Source organism: Berghia stephanieae, chromosome 6 (assembly GCF_034508935.2).
Source record: "Berghia stephanieae isolate SIO BIC M18660-M18661 chromosome 6, UCSD_Bste_1.3, whole genome shotgun sequence".
Lineage (NCBI taxonomy): Eukaryota > Metazoa > Mollusca > Gastropoda > Nudibranchia > Aeolidiidae > Berghia > Berghia stephanieae.
In genome coordinates, this window is record NC_088365.1 from 60,827,921 (window position 1) to 60,850,420 (window position 22,500).

Below are 22,500 nucleotides of genomic sequence, written 5' to 3' on the forward strand. Positions count from 1 at the left end.
TTGAGATATCAATTCTTGTCATTAACTGATGGCGCTGCTTCCTATTGCCAGATAGAATGGAACTCGATATATTTGACGTGACTGACAATAAACAACATCATCTACGTCATAAGCATCAGCACAGCTGCCAACAATACCACCAATCACCTCTGTCATCATCATCATCATCATCATCATCATCATCATCATCATCATCATCATCATCATCATCATCATCATCATCATCATCCATCATCATCTATCATCATCATCATTCATCATCATCATCATCATCATCATTATCATCATCATCATCATCATCATCATCATCATCATCATCACATCATCATCATCATCATCATCATCATCATCATCATCATCACTCATCATCATCATCATCATCATCATCATTCATCATCATCATCATCATCATCATCATCATCATCATCATCATCATCATCATCATCATCATATCATCATCATCATCATCATCATCATCATCATCATCATCATCATCATCATCATCATTATCATCATCATCATCATTATCATCATCATCATCATCATCATCATCATCATCATTATCATCATCATCATCATTATCATCACCATCATCATCATTATCATCATCATCATCATGATTATCATCATTATCACCACCATCACCACCACGACCATCAGGAACGACAACAACATCACCGCCGCCACTCCAATCACCATCAATAACAATAACAACAACAACAACATCAACAGCATTACCACCACCACCATCATCATCTCCACCATTGTAACCTAATATATCAGTATAGATCACTTAACGGCGGCTACTTAATATTCCCCTTACTCTATTTACAGATTTACACAACGTTAGACTCAAACACGTACACCCATTTTCTCTGATACCACTAAATACACGTATCCACTTTCCCTAGTACCACTAAACACACCCCTCCACATTGTCTGGGACCACTAAACACACGTCTCCACATTCTCTGGTACCACATTCCACAATTTATACTGATAGATCGCTCTATAGGTAATTTATTCCGTTCACGAAGTTTAACCAGTAACGTGATGAACCCTGGAAAAAAAACAACACGTATTGAAAATTTTGACCAGAAAACTCGTCCTTCAAAAATCAATCGATTTAAATGAACCTCATAGTGGTAAAAGACGCTCAAACCTAAGGCTTAAGGAAGACCTCGCGAGGTCCCAGGTTTGAGATTTTTTATTTCAAAGATGAAGGTCATTTAAATCGATCGATATTTGAAGGATAAATCTTCTGGCCAAATTTGTAAATACGCATTTTTTTCAGAATACTCCAGTTAGATGGTTAAACGATTGCTTTAAATTGCGTTTATCAGACATTCTATTTAAACGGTCGATAGATTCATCCCAAATACAAAAGAAATAAAAAAATCTGATTGATAAAAGATGTTTGGCATCTCACGGAAAATAAATCTTATCATTATGCCACACCATGCAAGATATAATGCCATTCCCGATATTAAAAAAAACCCAAAAAACATATATATTTTTTTCGTTTTGGCCAGAAAATCTTTTAATTTGAATATTGTTATAATATTTAAATCACCGATGACTTGTCCAACATAAAATTTCATGAAGTTTCAGGTTTGAGAAATTTATCAACGTGGGAGCAAAAAGCTTATATGGTTGAGGGTGGTTTTAATTTATCGATAATTGAAGTAGAAGAGAACAGTGTGGCCAAACTTAATAATAATAATAATGAATAATAATATAATAATAATAATAATAATAATAATAATAATAATATAATAATAATAAAATAAAATAATAATAACAATAATAATAAAAATAATAATGAAGCATTTATAAAGGTGCTCAGGGCGCTTAAAACAGCGTTTTGTCCTATTACGGCACTATAGAGGAAATATATTGACCATAAATCATTCTTTATTAATAAACTGTCGAGGACCGCATAATCAAATTTATATAATATAATAATATATAATAATAATAATAATAATAATAATATAATAATAATAATAATAATAATAATAATAATAATAAATATATATAATAATAATAATAATAATAATAATAATAATAATAATAATAATAATAATATATAATAATAAATAATAATAATAATAATAATAATATATAATATAATAATAATAATAATAATAATATGATGATATAATAATAATAATAATAATAATAATAATAATAATAATAATATATAATAATAATAATAATAATAATAATAATAATAATAATAATAATAATAATAATAATAATAATAATAATAATAATAATAATAATAATAATAATAATAATAATAATAATAATAATAATAATAATAATAATAATAATAATAATATATAATAATAAATAATAATATAATAATAATAATAATAATAATAATAATAATAATATAATAATAATAATAATAATAATAATAATAATAATAATAATAATAATAATATAATAATAATAATAAATTGATTTCCATTTATAATTCATCCACAAGGGAAATTTTAAAGGTTCGTGTTAAAAAAAAACAACAACATATGATTATCGCAGTTTGCCGCAGTGTAGCGTTGCAAAATGAGCAATTGAAGCTAAGTCTCTCGCTCAAGTGAAAAACGAGATACCGGCCGCGGGACACGAACCCGGGCCCCCACCGGGTGTAAATGCTATGCCTTATTCACTCCGTCATCTTGCACACACATTATAATGACCTCTCTGGATCAAATTTTAGATATACAGTGCGGCTATGTGGTCTAGTGGTATGACACTTGCTTTCGGACCGGAAGGTCCTGGGTTCGAGCCTCGCTCGACGCATAATTGAGCCTGTTAGGCGATATGACATTTTTTCGGACAGAGACAAAGCTGTTAACGGCTAGGTACTCATTTTACACCTGAGTACGGTGAGAGAATGTGAGTAAAGCGCCTTTTCCAAGGACTCAACTATGCGCCGAGAGTGAGGCTCGAACCCAGGACCTTCCGATCCGAAATCGAGTGTCATACCACTAGACCACATAGCCGCACATTCTCTTCATACCTGCCAAGATCAGTATTTGGTTCTTCTGTTTTTGAACCAGTAAACTGCCTGCGTAGTACTGTGGAAAATCATGTATTCAAAATTTTGGCCAGAAAACTCGTCCCTGAACTACCGATCGATTTAAATTAGATATACCCTCATCTTGGTTTAAAAAAAAAAAACAAAACAAAAAAAAAAAATTCTCCAATCTAGGACTTCGCGAAATCTTCATTCAAGTCCCAGGTTTTTTGAGAATTTTTTTTCCTAGATGAGGTTCTTTTAAATCGATGGATATTTGAAGGACGAGTTTTCCAGCCAAACTTTTAAACACATCTTTTTCTAGAGAACGGCCGTTAAAAAAGTAACCGTCCTTCAGAACCAAAAAGTCCATGGAGCCGGAGTTTATCCCGTTTTCTATAGGTGAAACGGACAACTGCAATTACTGATCTCCTTTGGATAGGACGCTAGTCTATCGCAAAGTACTATCCGCCATCGCCAGATCTAAAAGACCCAGCTACCCAATAACTGCTGGGTGGACAGGAGGGGTAGGGGGGGGGAGGCAGAAAAATAATCCCGACTGCACCCGGGATCGATCTCGGTCCTTTTGCATGTGAAGCGAGTGCTCTACCAACTGAGATTATATCGGGACAGGAACGGCAGTTGTCTGGTGAAATATGTTTGTTATTTGTTCGCTTTGATACAGCATGGTATACAGTGGTATGTCGGAATTGTTTACACTAAAACTGGTGTCATAATTTTGAGCTACTCCTTTTTATTTCAAAGGCCAATCAGAAGTCTTTCTCAGCCGCACACTGACAAAACGCCCTTTCAAATTTTGGACCGGAAAACTCTAAATTATGAAAGATAAAAAATTATAACCGTTACTTCTTTTCAGTTTTATGTTTAAGTGTTTTTGGCAAGTTAATACTGTGCTCTCTCTCTCTCTCTCTCTCTCTCTCTCTCTCTCTCTCTCTCTATATATATATATATATATATAATATATATATATATATATATATATATATATATATGATAAACTAACAATCTTATCAGAAAGGTATTATTAAGTCGGAATGGACGAACTGTGAAATGTTTTAAATCGAGTTTTAAGATTTGGTACAAAATAAACTGGTACCTTTTTTTTTATGAGATTAAAGGTTTGTCCTTTAAATATCGAAAAAAAACCCCCAAACTTTCTTAATTTTCACTATTTTTATTTAAACTCAATATTTTGTCTATTATGTTTCATTCCGACCGACGTGCATTTATTTGCAGGTCTGATAACCCAATTGTCTATGGGCTGTTGTAGTGGAAATCTCAAAAAAAATTAAAAAAATGAGGCAAAATATTGTCCATTACAACAATGTTAAACTAGGCCCATAATTACGTTTGGATGTCAGACCTGATTATATGTACACGTTGATTCCGACATAACACCGAATCGACACCAAAGTAACCTACTTTGCCACACATGCTTAGTTAAGTGTATAGGCTTTGCTATGAAAGTTACCTTGACGGGAGCAAGAATTTTCTTTCTTTCTTTGTAAAGAATGTCACTACATTCTTACATCTGGTAAGGTAAGAGATATCTAACTAGACGTATTTTTCATGTCAACAAATTGATACTCTTCATTTGTCTGTGATTTACTCACGAAAAGATGTGAGCTGAAATCAAGACTAAAATTATCTATAAATAGTATGCGCTTGGCTAAGAAACTCAAAACATTGTTGCCATCCGGAAGTATAACTTACCAACACACAAAACTGTGTGTAACCAGTCTGGTTAATACCATTTAGCGAGACGTACTCACGAATGTGGATGGCAAAAAACAATAACAAGGACCCGAGTGACGCCATCTTCGTTCTACCTATAGACGGAACGAAAATGGCGTCACTCAGCTCTTTCTTATTGTCTTTAGACAGCCATTAGTTCTCGAGAAATTCTATCAATCTGACTGTACATGTTCGACATTACCCATTGCTATGTGCGTTGGTACGTTATATCCGGCTGGCGGGTGTTGCGAGTTTATTTTTAGCTAAACGCATAGCGTCAATAGATAGAATGCGCTTGGCCAAGGAGTTCACAACATTGCCATCCGGAAGTAGAACGGACCAACACACAAACTCTGTGTAAACATGAACTTTTATAGTCTGGTTAATACAGTTTAGTGAGAACAACTCACAAACGCGGATGGCAAAAACAATAACAAAGGCCTGAGTGACGTCATCTGCATACTATCTATGATAGTTCGTAGATGACGTCACTCAGGTCTTTGTTATTGTTTTTTTGCCATCCGCGTTTATGAGTAATGCTCACTGAACTGTATTAACCCGACTATAAACGTTCATGGATACACACAGTTTTGTGTGTTGGTCCGTTATACTTCCGGATGGCAATGTTATGAGCATCTTAGCCAAGCGTATAGATAGAACGCGCTTGGCCAAGGAGTTCACAACATTGCCAACCGGAAGTATAACGGACCAACACACAAACTCTGTGCAACCATGAACTTTTATAGTCTGGTTAATACATTTTAGTGAGAACGACTCACAAACGCGGATGGCAAAAACAATAACAAAGGCCTGAGTGACGTCATCTGCATACTATCTATAGACGGAATGAAAATGGCGTCACTCAGCTCTTTCTTATTGTGTTTAGACAGCAATTTTAATGATTAGTTCCCGCTCAATAGGATTCAATAGTCGTAACGTCACTTCCTTCCTAATGACGCATGGTAACTTAGTAACACTGGCTCTAAACTATCGGAACAATCGCGCACGCCCGTATGAAATATTTCTCCGGCTAGCATAAAAACGCTTCCAGAGGAAAAAAACACATAAATATGATCATGTTTTGACTTTTACACATTCTGATCAAAAGGCATATGAAAAGGGAATGAAAAGTTCTAGCCAGCATGAAGAACAAAAAGTAATGATTTTCTTTGTTTATAACCAAGATGGCCGCCGTTGCCTGGCGGCATGACATCAGACTACTGAATCCAATTCTATCAATCCGACTGTACATGTTCGAGGTTACACATTGTTTTGTGTGTGTTTATACGTTATATCCGGCTGGCGGGTGTTGCGAGTTTATTTTAGCTAAACGCATAGCGTCGATAGCAAGAAAGAAGTTGACATTACTCAATCCATATGGCAATAGTTAGATCTTGAGCTTCGGCTTTTTTATATATAGCAATATCCACTAAACGTGCTCAAAGCGCTTTACAAGGGATCCCTGACCAACAGCAATACGTAACATGTAGAACGAGACATGACGCCCGTTCCTCGATATTACATTTTTTCCCCGATATAGATAACGCTGTTAACGGCCAGGTACTCATTTTACACCTGGGTACGGTGAGAAACAATGTGAGTAAAGAGCTTTTTCCTAAGACTCAACTATGCGCCGAGCGAGCTTCGAACCCAGGATCTTCCGATCCGAAAGCGAGTGTCATACCACTAGACCGCATAGTCGCACCAACGTTAGCTGGCTATTTAATGACAAATATTACCTCGCCAAAAAAAAAAAAAAAAAAAAAAAAATTCAAGCGTCGTACTTTGGAAAAAAAACAAACTCCTATCCAAATATTTGGCCAGAAAACACGTCCGTAAGTCAAATTAAATATCGATCAATTTAACAGACTCTTATTCTGGGCAAAAAAATCAAACCTGGGACGTCGAGAAATCATTTAAATCGATCGATCGATAGATAGTTGAAAGACGAGTTTTCTGGCCAAATTTTTAGATTGGAGTTTGGTTTTTTTTTAACCAAAGAACGATAGTTAATTATTGACAAATCATACCTCGCCAAAAAATCAAGAAGACTGGCACCGATGCCTGAACGAATTGTGACCCATCATCTCAAAACGGTATTATGTCGGGATGTACCAGATTCTAAAAAAAAAAACAAATTAAATCTAAACTGGTCAAACATTTGAATTATTTGTTATTAAGCATTCTAAGATACGATATTCATTCTCTTCAATAAAGCATACAAACTCTTTGCAAGTCGAATATTTCTGGCAATAAATTCATTTTTCAGCATCTTAAGCATTCCGACATAATACCGTTTTGAGACGAGGGGTCACAATTGGAAAAGTCAATGATTTGGTCCATAGTTTATTTATTAGTCCGCCTGGCTTTGCCAACTTTCAGGTATCTATCTATCAAGTGGTTTGTCTTTGATTGACCGATTCATTATAATCTCAGGGGATTAACCCGTTCATGGCCGTAGTCTAGGAAAGACATAATAATAATAATAACAAATAATAATAATAATAATAATAATAATAATAATAATAATAATAATAATAATAATAATAATAATAATAATAATAATAATAATAATAATAATAATAATAATAGTAATAATAATAATATAATAATAATAATAATAATAATAATAATAATAATAATAATAATAATAATAATAATAATAATAATAATAATAATAATAATAATAATAATAACAATAATAATAATAATAATAATAATAATAATAATATATAATAATAATAATAATAATAATAATAATAATAATAATAATAATAATAATAATAATAATAATATTATGTTAAAAAATTTGGCCAGTTAGAAAACTCGCCCATCAAATTAAATATCGATCAATTTGATTTTGTGAGGCTATGTGGTCTTGTGGTATGACACTCGCTTTCGGATCGGGTTCGAGCCTCGCTCGGCGTATAGCTGAGTCCTTGCAAAAGGCTCTTTACTTACATTCTCTCACCGTACTCAGGTGTAAAATGAGTACCTGGACGTTCACAGCGTTGTCTTTGTCGAAAAAAAAAAATAATATCGCCTAACAGGTGTCAAGCCTCGTTCTACATGTTACGTGTTGCTGTTGGTCAGGGACCCTTTGTAAAACGCTTTGAGCATGTTTAGTGAATATTGCGCTATATAAAAGCTCGAGCTCTAGTTCTTTTTTTCTTCTGTCGTCTCTTAAAAAATATTTAAAAATCCATTATTTGAAACAATCTCTATTTGAAACAAGCTCTATTTGAAACAATCTCTATTTGAAACAATCTCTATTTGAAACAATCCATCATTTGAAACATTCTCTATTTGAAACAATCCATCATTTGAAACAAGCTCTATTTGAAACAATCCATCATTTGAAACAATCTCTATTTGAAACAATCTCTATTTGAAACAATCTCTATTTGAAACAATCCATCTTTTGAAACAATCTCTATTTGAAACAATCCATCATTTGAAACAATCTCTATTTGAAACAATCCATCATTTGAAACAATCTCTATTTGAAACAATCTCTATTTGAAACAATCTCTATTTGAAACAATCCATCATTTGAAACAATCTCTATTTGAAACAAACTCTATTTGAAACAATCTCTATTTGAAACAATCCATCATTTGAAACAATCTCTATTTGAAACAAACTCTATTTGAAACAATCTCTATTTGAAACAATCCATCTTTTGAAACAATCTCTATTTGAAACAATCCATCATTTGAAACAATCTCTATTTGAAACAATCTCCATTTGAAACAATCTCTATTTGAAACAATCTCTATTTGAAACAATCCATCTTTTGAAACAATCTCTATTTGAAACAATCTCTATTTGAAACAATCCATCTTTTGAAACAATCTCTATTTGAAACAATCTCTATTTGAAACAATCTCTATTTGAAACAATCTCTATTTGAAACAATCCATCTTTTGAAACAATCTCTATTTGAAACAATCCATCATTTGAAACAATCTCTATTTCAAACAATCTCTATCTGAAAAAATCCATCATTTGAAATAATCTCTATTTGAAACAATGTCTATTTGAAACAATCCATCATTTGAAACAATGTCTATTTGAAACAATCCATCATTTGAAACAATGTCTATTTGAAACAATCCATCATTTGAAACAATGTCTATTTGAAACAATCTCTACTTTACAACAGTGTTAGTATTGATGCAGTCTCGCTCAAGTCCCTTGAGTCAGTCCATAAAATGGTAGCCACAAGTTAATAGCTGGATATCAATTCGCTGCCAATTTCGTGACCACAGTAGATAGAGCTATAAAAAGCTCAGAGTGGAATATTAGATGCAAACAGAAATGAATAAAGTTAAAGAATATTGAATAATATGATATATTTATATATAAAATTTATTTCATTTTTTAAACGTATGTTATATTGGTAGATAGTTGGATGGTTTGTGTGTGTTTGTGTGTTTGTGTGTGTGTGTGTGAGAGAGAGAGAGAGAGAGAGAGAGAGAAAGAGAAAGAGAGGGAGATAGATATATAGATTTATATAGAGAGCAAGAAAGAAATAAAGAGAGAGAGAGAGAGAGATAGAGAGAGAAAGAGAGAGAGAGAGACAGAGAGAGAGAGACACACACACAGAGAGAGAGAGAGAGAGAGAGAGAGAGAGAGAGAGAGAGAGAGAGAGAGAGAGAGAGAGAGAGAGAGAGAGAGAGAGAGAGAGAGAGAGAGAGAGAGAGAGAGAGAGAGAGAGAGAGAGAGAGGAATAACATCGCCAAACAATCGTCACGTTTCGTTTCGCATGTTACGTTAAAACGTTTTCGACAGAGATAATGCTGTTAACGGTTATGTACTCATTCTATTCATGTGCGCTCAGTTCAATGTGTATGTGTTGTTTGATGCAAGCGAGGGTTCACAGCGTAAAACGCGTACCCTTGTGAAGAATATTAAAATTGTCCCAGCCTTCGGGAGCCTCTGTGGTGTAATGGAAGCACGTCTGACCGGTAATCAGAAGGTCTGAGGTTCGATCCCCAGTCTGATTTTTTAGGATGGTTTTTTTTTTTCTTCTATTTTTTTTTTAATGCTTTGTCTGGTACCTTTCATACACACTTGTGCAGATCTTTATTTTGCTCATTTTACACCAGAGTACGATGAGAGAATGTGAGTAAAGAGCCTTTTCCAAGCAGACACCGATAAATCACTCAGAAGGAGATCCGAACTCAGGATCTTCCAGTTCGAAGGCGAGTGTCATACCACAAAACCACATAGCCAATATATCCTTTGTTGCCTATTGTGAGACTCATTCACATCTGAGGTCATGTAGATTGGGTGACTTTGACTTTGAGGAGAGCAGCGTGGCTCAGTGGTACGGTCTTTGCTTCGTACTCAAATGGTACCGAGTTTGAATACCCGCGCTGCGCTTTGTGTCCTTGAGCAAGTTTAGCTGGCCCCGATTCAATTAGCGGCGCTGCACTACGGCTGCCATCTGGGTTATTCCAGTCTTCTCTTGGAATAGAGACAAATTTTTCCTATGAGATGAATCAAGGTAATTTATCAGTGGTATGACACCAAGTTTAAGTCCTTCAAAAAGTCTCTTAACTCATATACTCAGATGTAAGATGAGTACCTAATTGGTAAGACGACCATGTCTCTGTCATCAAGATGGTGTAAAGCCTGTCCTGTACTACATATTGGCATGTGATCCCTTGTAAAACGCTTTTAACTCATTAGGTGCTCATTGCGCTATATAAAATCCCGCGTTTTTTTAACGTTAGTGCCGTACTGTGGAAAAACTCGTCTTTAAAAATATGGCCAGAATACTCATCCTTCAAATATCAATCGATTAAATAGACCACCATCTTGGCAAAAACTCTCAAACCTGGGACTTAGAGAAATCTTCGCGAAGTCCCAGGTTTGAGACTTCTTTTTTTTCTAGAAGATGAGGGTAATTTAAATCGATGGATATTTGAAGAATGAGCTTTCTGGCCAAATTTCTAAATATGATTTTTTCCACAGTACTGCAATTAACTGGCTCAATTCCAAAGACACAAAGACGGCGTCGGAAATAAAAAATGCGTCTTTTGCGCTGACCATGCTCATTGAATGCTGCTTCGCTCTTTAGAAGATCTAGTCACGCTTGCTAATGTCGTGCTAATGCCCAGCCATAAAATAACCAAGATGTAATCAAAGAATCTTGCATCGATATTTCTATTCTTCACACCAATAAATTTCCATATTGATCACGTGAACAATGAAAGGGAGAAATATGAAGTTGTGACAAAAGATCGTGTTCGTAAGATTTGATACACAAAAATTAAAAAAAAAAATAAAAAAAATAACGCAACCCCCCCCCTCCCTAAAAAAAAAACAAAAAAAAAAACAAAAACAAACACAACAAGAAAAAACCCCTACAAAATTAAAAAAGAACCCCCCCCCCCCCATCCCAAAAACAATTGAATGTTCATATAGCGCAATATTCACTAAACGTGCTCAAAGCGCTTTACGAGATGTCCCTGACTAACAGCAACACGTAACATGTAGAACAAGACCTGACGCTTGCTAGGCGATATTTCAATTTATTTTCCGCCAGAGACAACGCTGTTAACATCCAGGTACTCATTTTACACCTGAGTACGGTGAGAGAATGTGAGTGAAGACCCTTTTCTAAGGACTAAACTATGCGCCGAGCAAGGCTCGAACCCAGGACCTTCTGATCCGATAGCGAGTGTCATACCACTAGACCACATAGCCGCACTGAGCACCTTGGTGACCGTATGTTATGATGGCGTGGTCAAGGCGGAAGGGCATTTTTAAAAAATTTGAAGACGAGTTTTATGACCAAAATAAAAAAACAAACAAAAAACGTGTTTATTCAGATTACGGCCGTAAAGTTATGGGAAAATCCATTGCGTTGTAATTTCCATTGCGTTGTAATTTCCATTCCGTGGTAATTTCCATTCCGTGGTAATTTCTGTGTAAATCTTAGAGTGACATGGAGAAATGGCAGATCAGACGAAACTAAGGGGTAGAATTAACGATGTTCATTGTGAATAGGGTTCAACACTCGTGACGTCACTTCCCTCGTAATAACGCATATCAACTTTGTAACTGGTTCTAAACTATCGGAACAATAGCGAACGCCCTTACGAAATTCTCCTCCGACGAGCATAAAAGTGTATCCAGAAGAGAAAAACATTATAAATCCGATCATGTCATGTTTTGACTTTTATACATTCTGATCACATGACATGTAAAAAAGTTCTAGCCAGCATGAAGAATAAAAAGTACCTACCGATTTTCTTTGTTTAGAACCAAGCTGCTGGTTGCTGGGTGGACGTGACATCAGACTATTGAATCGAATTACAGGGTAGAATTACCGGCATTGATTGTGAATTGACTACAGATTTATATCATGCTCAACCGGTGGTCTTTTTATGTGCACCATTATTACTATTGAAGATCGTTAAGTTCTCTTTAAGTCAAGATGGTTCATGTGTCAAACAATGGAGCAGGCCCTATTGTGTGGCTGGCTGAGAAAACCCGGAAAGATGCGCAAATTTCATAAATTGTGTTTTGTATGTAGTGATGTAGATAGACCGCATCTTTCTGATTATTTAACCACTTTTAATTTTCTTTCTTTGTTAATCAGAACCCAAGTTATGAATGTATTTCTGAAAAAAAAATGTTGCTGTGGGAAACACTTTATATTCGATTTTGGCTCATATCTCGAATCGAAAGTTTGCATCTCTTCCCGGGTTTTCTCAGCCAGCCTCACATTTTGTCTTCTTCTTATAATGGCAGCGCTCTTATGCGTACGATTGGTTTTACGCCAGAAAGGATGTTCGAAGGTCGAAAATAACGTTCCATGAGGATCTTGAGCAAGTCACCTCGCCCTAGCTTAGTTTGCAGCGCTGCACCGCGGCTGACGCGTGGGTTATTCCAGTCTCCCCTTAGACCCTGGAGACAAATTACCCCTATGGGATGAATACATTGAATTTTATTTTTATTCTTATTTTCACGCTATAGAAACCAGGACAAACGCCAGCTCCACGGGCATAATGGTTATGACGGATTGCAAGTGTTTTATTGAGGAGAATGATTACAGCGTTGTCTTTGTCCGAAAAATTGTAATATCACCTTATAGGCGTCATGTCCCGTCTTATATGTTAAATGTTGCTGTTGACCAGCAGGGACCCCTTGTAAAGCGCTTTGAGTACATTTAGTGGATATTGCGCTATATAAAGCTCAAATAAATATTTTTAGAACGCTAATAACCTTTTTTTTAAAAGTAGTCCTTCAGAGCCATTTGGCTTTGGCCCATGGAGCCGGAGTCTATCCCGGTTTCTATAGCGTGAAACGGATAATAGCAATTGCATGCTATCCTTTAGATGGGACTCTAGTCTATTGCAAAGTACTTTCCACCAAATCTAACAGACTCAGCTACCTAATCACTGCTGGGTGGGCGGTTGGGGGGATGAGGGGTGGGGGGGGGGGACCCTGTAATCTCGACTGTACTCGGGATGGATTTTGATCCTTTTGCTTGTGAAGCGAGTGCTCTACCAACTGAGCTTACGGGGCACCCCCCCCCCCTACTCCCTCCTAAAAATGCTACCATTGACTATTTAATTTAATGTTTGATCGGGTTGGCTTTCATTTGACTTTCTAGCATTTGGGTCATCCTGACATAATACCGTCTCTAGACGATGGGTCACATAATATGTACAGCATAATAAAGTATGACTTATTTTTATTTTTTATACTCTATTACAGGAGAGCTTCACAAGACAGTGATCATTCAGCAATTTATTACCAGCAACACATTTCCATAATGTCACCAAACAAATCAGGAGACGGCTAAACACGTGACATCTCGATTTATTTCATTCACTATTTGACTCAAACTTCATCGCTGGAGATTACTGAATTTATCTTCAATTTAACTCCGTTAATTTAGTTTATATACTCGCTAACTTCATCGCTGGAGATTACAGAAATTATCATCAATTTAATCAGTTAATTTAGTTTACCAACGCTTATATGACCTTAAAGTGGGCGAGCGTCATTCCTCAAAAACCAACTATTCAAAATTTATGTAGAATAACAAAATTATTAACTTTTATAAAGCTGTATTGGAATTTGGTGTACAATTAATCTAGTTCAGTAAATCATAGCTATAACGAAATATCGATTAAGAATTTTTTTAATTTTTGGAGTAACCCAAAGTGCAGTAGTATACCCGTATTCACCTGGATAAATAGAGTTAATATCTTTAAAATCTAATGTCAGTGAGGATGGCCATCAACGGCAGAACGGATATGTCCACGTTTCGGGCCATTGTACTTCTGGCCGTCAACGATACGGAGCCTTCGGAATTTGCTTTCAATTGTAAGTATTTCCTGCTATCTAGATCTTTCTTTCTTTCTTTTTTTTTTTTTTTTTTTTTTGATTAGCCCAAAGTGCAGTTTACCCGTATTCACCTGGATAAAGGGGAGTTAGGCGGTCAATCAGCATAATATGTGCCCATTCGCCTCAAATGAGTATCCTTTTATAGTGGTTAAAATGTTGTAAAATAATACTGAAAGCTTATATAGCGCTATAACTCCGAGACACCAGACTCTAAGCGCTCAAATAATGTTGTGTAAATTAGTTTCGTATAGATAGAATGCGCCTGGATAAGAATCTCACAACATTGCCATCCGGAAGTATAACGGACCAACATACAAAACTCTGTGTAACCATGAACTTTTATGGTCTGGTTAATACAGTTTAGTGAGAATTACTCATAAACGTGAATGGAAAATAAACCATAACAAAGACCCGAGTGACGTCAACTTCATTCTATCTATACCCGTCTTCACCTGGATAAAAGGGAGTTAGGCGGTCAGTCAGCATAATATGGGACCATTCGCCTCAAATGAGTATCATTTTATAGTGGTAGAAGTGGTGTAAAATAAGTGTATATTAGTTTCGTATAAGAAATAAGATATCGTTTCTCAAGGATAAAAAAAAATACCCCCCCCCCCCCCGCAAAAAAAAACCCCCAAAAAACTACAAAACAACTTGTGTTTTAATTTGTAATCAGAATTGTGGTGTATATCGGGCGACTATGTGGTCTTGTGGTATGACACTCGCTTTCTGATCGGAAGGTCCTAGGTTCGAGCCTCGCTCGGCACATAGTTGAGTCCATGAAAAAAGGTTCTTTTCTCACATTCTCTCTCCGTACTCAGTTGTAAAACGAGTACCCGGTCGTTAACAGCGTTGTCACTGTCGGAAAAATAGTGTAATATTGCCAAACAGGCGTTTTATCTCGGAATTTAAATTTCTTTCAATTTCCTACCAACAAAGTGAAACAAGACACGGCGTTTCTTTGTTATTGTTTTTAGAACACCTTTGGACGATCAGTTCTCACTTAATCAATGTTTGAACTGTAATATAAACGTTTTAGGTTCCACGTAGTTTTGTTTGCTGGTATGTTTCATGTGTTTGTTGTGAGTAAATTACAGAAATGTATAGTGGCGATGACACACTAATTATTCACGAACAGGAGAGGAAAACGAATGCACTCAGTTTACAGCCTATATCGATCTGTATTAAAAAATTAATTGAAGTAAAAGCAAGCGATTTTGAGCATTTTCTTTGACCTGGAAAAGGCGGTGATAACAAAAGCAAAACATCATCCCCGGCATTGTTTCCTTGGTCAAGGCACTTTTCTCACATTAAACTTTTCACTAAGACGTAATTTTGTAAATGGGATTTTGGTAGTAACGAATATCATTGCACGAATCTCCTCATGCAAAAGGGAAATTTATATTATGTTAGTAAAGAGTCTTTTCCAAGGAGGCAACTAAGTTGCTTTCAGAGCGGGGCCCGATCCCTGGACACTTTGGTCTGAAGGCGAGAGCCATACCATAAGACCATATAGCCACATGGAAGAAAACGGTTTTAAAAAATAGTTTTCTCTATGGACTCAAATTTTAGCACTTTGTTCGTTCATATGAACATTATACCGATTTGACACGATTGGTTATTGTGAACCCGCCTTGTATAAAAAAATGTTCAAAAGAGACGTGTGCTTATCTGTAGATAGCACACCACATGTAAATTACGTGGGTAGATAATGCATATTTCATACACGTAGCATGGTTGCCAGATGTCTACATGCGCAAAAGCAATTTGGCCAAAATTCTTCGGGTATGCATATTGGGTTGGTATTGGGAACAGTAAGTGGATTCAATAGAGTCTGACGTCACGTCGCCCAGCAACGGCGGCCATCGTAGTTCTAAACAAAGAATATCGGTACTTTTTATTCTTCATGCTGGTTAGAACTTTTCATATGTCTTGTGATCAGAATGTGTAAAAGTCAAAACATGATCAGATATATACTTTTTTTCCCTCTAGATACGCTTTTATGCTCGTCGGAAAAATATTTTATAAGGGCGTCCGCCATTGTTCCGATAGTTTAGAGCCAGTGTTACTAAGTTACCATGCGTCATAACGAGGGAAGTGACGTTACGACTGCTGAAACGTATTGTGATATCAAATTGGCCCAAATTGGCCACACAGTATAATTTAATATATTAAAGAAACTATTTTCAAAAAAATTAAAATGGAGCAACTCAAATGTCTTCGCCCTCGTCCTCTCGTGTTCAATGTATGTGTTGTTTGATGCAAGCGTGTGTTCAATGTATGTGTTGTTTGATGCAAGCCAGGGTTCACACAGCGTAAAACGCGTGCCCTTGTGAAGAATATAGATAGTATGCGCTTGGCTAAGAAGCTCATAACATTGCCATCCGGAAGTATAACGGACCAACACACAAAACTGTGTGTATCCATGAACGTTTATAATCAGGTAAATACAATTCAGTGAGCATTATTCATAAACGCGGATGGCAAAAATCAATAACAAAGACCTGAGTGACGTCATCTTCGAACTATCTATAGGTATCAAAAATTGTTCCAACTATCGGGATCCTCTGTGGTGTAATGGTAGCACGTTTGACCGGTAATCAGAAGGTCTGGGGTTCGATCCCCAGTCGAGGTAGACTGATTTTTTTTTGGGGGATGGTTTTTTTCTTCTTCTATTTTCCTTTCTTGCTTTGTTTGGCACCTTTCATACACACTTGTTCAGATCTTTATAATTTAACATAGTCTGTACAGCGAATTGACTTCCAGTACTTTTGCTGATCTAGGGTATGGATAATTAACCGGTAGATTTTTGACCAATCAAAACACGGAATTTGTGACACACGTGCTCAGAAAAACATAGTGGGTTGTTTATAAATAGTAACTGAATGAAATCGACCTCTCTCTGATCATTTTTATTGTTTTTTATACCGCCAAATCGGTGAATAGTTATCACACGAATTTCTCGATCAGATTATGAACGTAAATTTCCACATAGTTTTCTATGTTACTTCTATTGATCAAGTGATAGAACAGTGGGTATTTTACCTAAACACCTACCATAAATAGTAAAACCTGTGCAGTTTGCTGTGTCTACAAATCTCTGACACAGTTTACTAAGACGATTGTCCGAGAGGTGTGGTTATCTACCAGTCTATTCTTTGCAGTATTCTCGATTTGATGGGAGGTTCAACTAAATCAAATCTATGGTTGAAATGGAGGCTGTCAAATTGCCTCTTGAAGGCGTTGAGGATGGAGCGTCCGGGACTGAGATTGGAATGTTGTTGCACCGATCAATGGGAGCGATCTATATTCATGATTCGTCCAACCTAGTCATCGATCACATGATTTGTTGCTGTACAACGATTGGACATTTCTCAATGTATCAAAACACGCTGCTTTGTTTATGAAAGTTGTAAACATACCCATGAGTCACGCTAAGCAAAATGACCAATTGTAACGTTGGATATTTCTCAAAATGTGAACACTTTTCACAATGTGTGTCATTTTGAACACACTTTGCAACGTGACCTCGAGCATATGGAAATGTACTATAGATAGTTCGAAGATGACGTCACTCGGTTCGTTGTTATTGTTTTTTGCCATCCGCGTTTATGAGTAATGCTCACTGAACTGTATTAACCAGACTATAAACGTTCATGGATACACACAGTTTTGTGTGTTGGTCCGTTATACTTCCGGATGGCAATGTTATGAGCTTCTTAGCCAAGCGCATAATATCTATAGATAGAATGCGCTTGGCCAAGGAGTTCCCAACATTGCCATCCGGAAGTATAACGGACCAACACACAAACTCTGTGTAACCATGAACTTTTATAGTCTGGTTAATAGATAGAATGCGCTTGGCCAAGGAGTTCACAACATTGCCATCCGGAAGTAGAACGGACCAACACACAAACTCTGTGTAACCATGAACTTTTATAGTCTGGTTAATACAGTTTAGTGAGAACAACTCACAAACGCGGATGGCAAAAACAATAACAAAGGCCTGAGTGACGTCATCTGCATACTATCTATACAGTTTAGTGAGAACAACTCACAAACGCGGATGGCAAAAACAATAACAAAGGCCTGAGTGACGTCATCTGCATACTATCTATATACTCTATCTCTGTGGTTGAGGGGAGTTAGCTGGTATCACGTAGAGTGTTCGACAGTTTCTTGGCCCAAATTATTTATTTATTCTTGTTGTTTGGAGAATATAACAGAAAGAGGTGAGAATAAATATATAAATAAATGAATAAATAAATATATAACACTTGGCCACGTGGGTACTGTAATTTGGTATTTAAGGTGGATATTAAATTTTAAAATTTCGAACATTTATGTAATAGTTCTTCACACAGCACGAGCGTTTTACATAGGTTGTCAGGTCCTGCACTCACAGAATCGTCCTATTAATTAGAATTAAATTATATAGAGGACTGCAAATCCTATGATTCCCCCCGTTACGTATTGCGTGGAATTATTTAACAGCAAATGATTATTGGCTCGTATAGCTGTCCACGGATATAACCTTCACAATACAATAAGTAATGAATAAAGAAGTCCCAGTCCCACTTATATTTGACAATAAGAGTAAGTCAGATTTATTCTGTTTTAAATAGTATGGTAGGTGTTTACATGTTTATAATGTTCTATATTTTCATCATAGAGCACTAACAAAAGAAAAGCCACCATATTTTTTTTTGTATTGTTGTGATTCTTATCTTGGTAGCAGTTCAGGTCCTTCGCAGAACTGGCCGTCTTTCTGCTTCAGGTGGTAGGGCTGCCGTTTGGTGCAATGGTACGGTTGGACACCTCTTCCTCTTTCCAAATAAGGAAGGGATGGAAATCTGGTTTGATGTAAATATAAACAGGCCGTCACATTTCTCCGTGTTAATCTTCTTTGGCCTGTCTTCCGGACTGGAGTGCCATCGGATAGGGATAATATATATATATATATATATATATATATATATATATATATATATATATATATATATATATATATATATATATATTGAATCGTGTTTGATACAAATATGGTACGAAAAGTGCTCGACATGTAGCAATGGAGCGAATTATTATTTTAATATTTACCACAATGTTTGAGACAGTCTACATTAATGTTTCATGATATATAAACTAGCGGAACCATGGTATTAAAAGTATGTTCACACTACATGTAGCAAAGTCATAATGATATCATGCATATCGACCTCATAAGAATAGAGACGTAAAGTATGCAGAAAAAGATATTGATACAGACTGTAGATTCAAAAGAAATTTAAGAAAGTGAACTCAATATAATCCACTCAAACTTTATAAATGAACATCACACAACTGAATCAGGATAAAAAGACGTCCGTTCTTGGAGATATTTTTGTTCGAGAGAATGTCTTGTTGTCAGTGCGGGTTTGTCCTGCTCATTCCCAAATGATTATTTGTTTTGGAGATAGTGTGTTCGGGAGTGTCTGCCAGATGTTCACACTTAATTTTTCATTGTCCGATATTGGCGGAGTTTGAGCGATTTCTCATATAGATAGATGTGAAGTTTGCGTTAGCTGGGGTGGAATAGGATTCAATAGTCGTAACGTCACTTGCTTCCTAATGACGCATGGTAACTTAGTAACACTGGCTCTAAATTATCGGAACAATGGCGGACGCCCTTATGAAATATATATCCGACGAGCATAAACGTGTATCCAGAGGAGAAAAACAATTATAAATATGATCTTGTTTTGACTCTTTTACATTCTGATCACAAGACATCTGAAAGGTTCTAGCCAGCTTGAAGACTAAAAAGTAATTATTTTCTTTGTTTAGAACCAAGATAGCCGCCGTTGCCGGGCGACGTGATGTCAGACTATTGAATCCAATTGCGTGTCAGCTGGAAAATGCCATATCGTTTTTTCCACTTGTGACAGGCACCATGATAATATATAAATACACGCAAACCATTTTTCAGGAAACAAAATAATATAGTTACCTTCAATATTAGTTTAAGTATATAAATGGGTACCAGGCAAAATATAAGTTTCATCCACATTACAAGAACCAACCTTTCTATATACCAGTAAATCGTCAATCATTCACAATTTAAGTATGTAAATGGGTACCAGGCAAAAATACGATTCATCCACATTACAAGAACACGCCCATATACCAATAAATCACAGTGCCCCACAACCATAAAAGAAATGAATAGATATAATGAATGACCTCAGATCAATTCTACAATACTCCTCCTACTACTACTACTACTACTCCTACTACTACTACTACTACTACTACTACTACTACTACTACTTCTACTACTACTACTACTACTACTACTACTACTACTACTGCTACTACTACTACTACTATTACTACTTATCCTACTCCTACTACTACTACTACTACTACTACTACTACTACTACTACTACTACTACTACTACCACTACTACTACTACCACTACTACTACTACTACTACTACTACTACTACTACTACTACTACTACTACTACTACTACTACTACTGCTACTACTACTACTACTATTACTACTTATCCTACTCCTACTACTACTACTACTACTACTACTACTACTACTACTACTACTACTACTACTACTACTACTCCTCCTCCTACTACTACTACTACTACTACTACTACTACTACTACTACTGCTACTACTACTACTACTACTACTACTACTACTACTACTTGTACTTCTTCTTCTTCTTCTTCTTCTTCTTCTTCTTCTTCTTCTTCTTCTTCTTCTTCTTCTTCTTCTTCTTCTTCTTCTTCAAATTCTTCTTCTTCTTGGCGTAAAATACTAAACAAAAACGAATGTTTTATGGCGTTAAGGTTCATGGTCTTTGATTTATATCAATTTCTCTCAATTTATCTTATAGACTGACAGCCGAGACTGTGCATACGGTACACATTGATTAGCCAGTTAACGTCCGTACTCCGGAACGACGCGCATTTATAAATTGGCCAGAAAACTCTCGTCCTTGAAATATCGATCTATTTAAATATATGTGACTGTGATGTGGTCTTGGGGTATGGCACTCGCTTTCGGATAGGAAGGTCCTGGGTTCGAGCCGAGCTCGACGCATAGTTGAGTCCTTGGAAAAGACTCTTTACTCACATACTCACATTCTCTAACCATACTCAGGTGTAAAATGAGTACCTGGCCGTCCACAGCGTTGTGTCTTTCGGCAAAGATTGTCATATCGGCTAACAGGCGTTATATCTCGTTCTACATGTTACGTGTTGCTGTTGGTCAGGGACCCTTTGTAAAACGCTTTGAGCACATTTAGTTGATATTGTGCTCTACAAAAGATCATTTTTTTAATCACTCTCATCATGGACAAAAAACTATCAGATCTGGGACTTCAGGAAGAACTCACGAGGTCCCAGGTTTGAGAGTTTTTCACACTGTGAGGATCATTCAAATAAATAAGTTTCCCTTTATTCATCCCATAGGGGATATTTGTCTCTTGGGTCTAGTCCAAGGGAAGACTGCAATAACCCAGGCGTTAGCCGTAGTGCAGAGCCACAAATTGAGCTAAGGCGAGGTGACATACTCAAGGCCACACAGCGTAGCGGCGGGTGATTGAACTCGGTACCTTTCGGGTACGAAGCAAAGACCGTACCGCTGAGCCACGCTGACATACCCCCCCCCCCCACACACACACACACACACAAATCAATCGATATTTGAAGGACACGTTTTTTGGCCAATTTTTAAATTATAACCGTTTTTCCAACCAGAGTACCGGCGTTAACGAGTTCATCAGTGCGAGCAGACAATTATTTTGAGTTTCTTCGACGCTATTATTTATTTTTGTTTTGTTTTGTTTTGTTTGTTTTTTTTTTCTACACGTATTGCTCTGTTTGATTTATGTTTCTTTTTCTTTTCTTTTTTTTTAAATGACGGATTGTGTTGTGAATGATTAGTATTAGTACTAGATGATAGATGGTGTCTTAACCCTCTCCTTACCACCTATAGATAGTATGCGCTTGTCTAAGAAGCTCATAACAGTGCCATCCGGAAGTATAACGGACCAACACATAAAACTGTGTGTATCTATGAACGTTTTTAGTCGGGTTTATACAGTTCAGTGAGCATTACTCATAAACGCGGATGGCAAAAAAAAACAATAACAAAGACCCGAGTGACGTCATCTTCGAACTATCTATAGATAGAATGCGCTTGGCCAAGGAGTTCACAACATTGCCATCCGGAAATAAAACGGACCAACACACAAACTCTTTGTAACCATGAACTTTTATAGTCTGGTTAATACAGTTTAGTGAGAACAACTCACAAACGCGGATGGCAAAAACAATAACAA

At 36.2% G+C, this 22,500-nt stretch overlaps 1 protein-coding gene across 2 annotated transcripts in view; it reads left to right on the forward strand.

Moving 5' to 3' along the window:
- The window catches only part of LOC144975406 (universal stress protein YxiE-like), a 98,704-nt gene that overhangs the window by 64,152 nt on the left and 12,052 nt on the right, over window positions 1-22,500 (forward strand). For both annotated transcript variants that reach the window (XM_078919437.1, XM_078919436.1), the window contains one exon: window positions 13,517-14,131. In XM_078919437.1, the coding sequence (XP_078775563.1) occupies window positions 14,026-14,131 (106 nt within the window). In that variant the 5' untranslated portion in view covers window positions 13,517-14,025. The remainder of the gene's footprint in view (window positions 1-13,516; window positions 14,132-22,500) is intronic.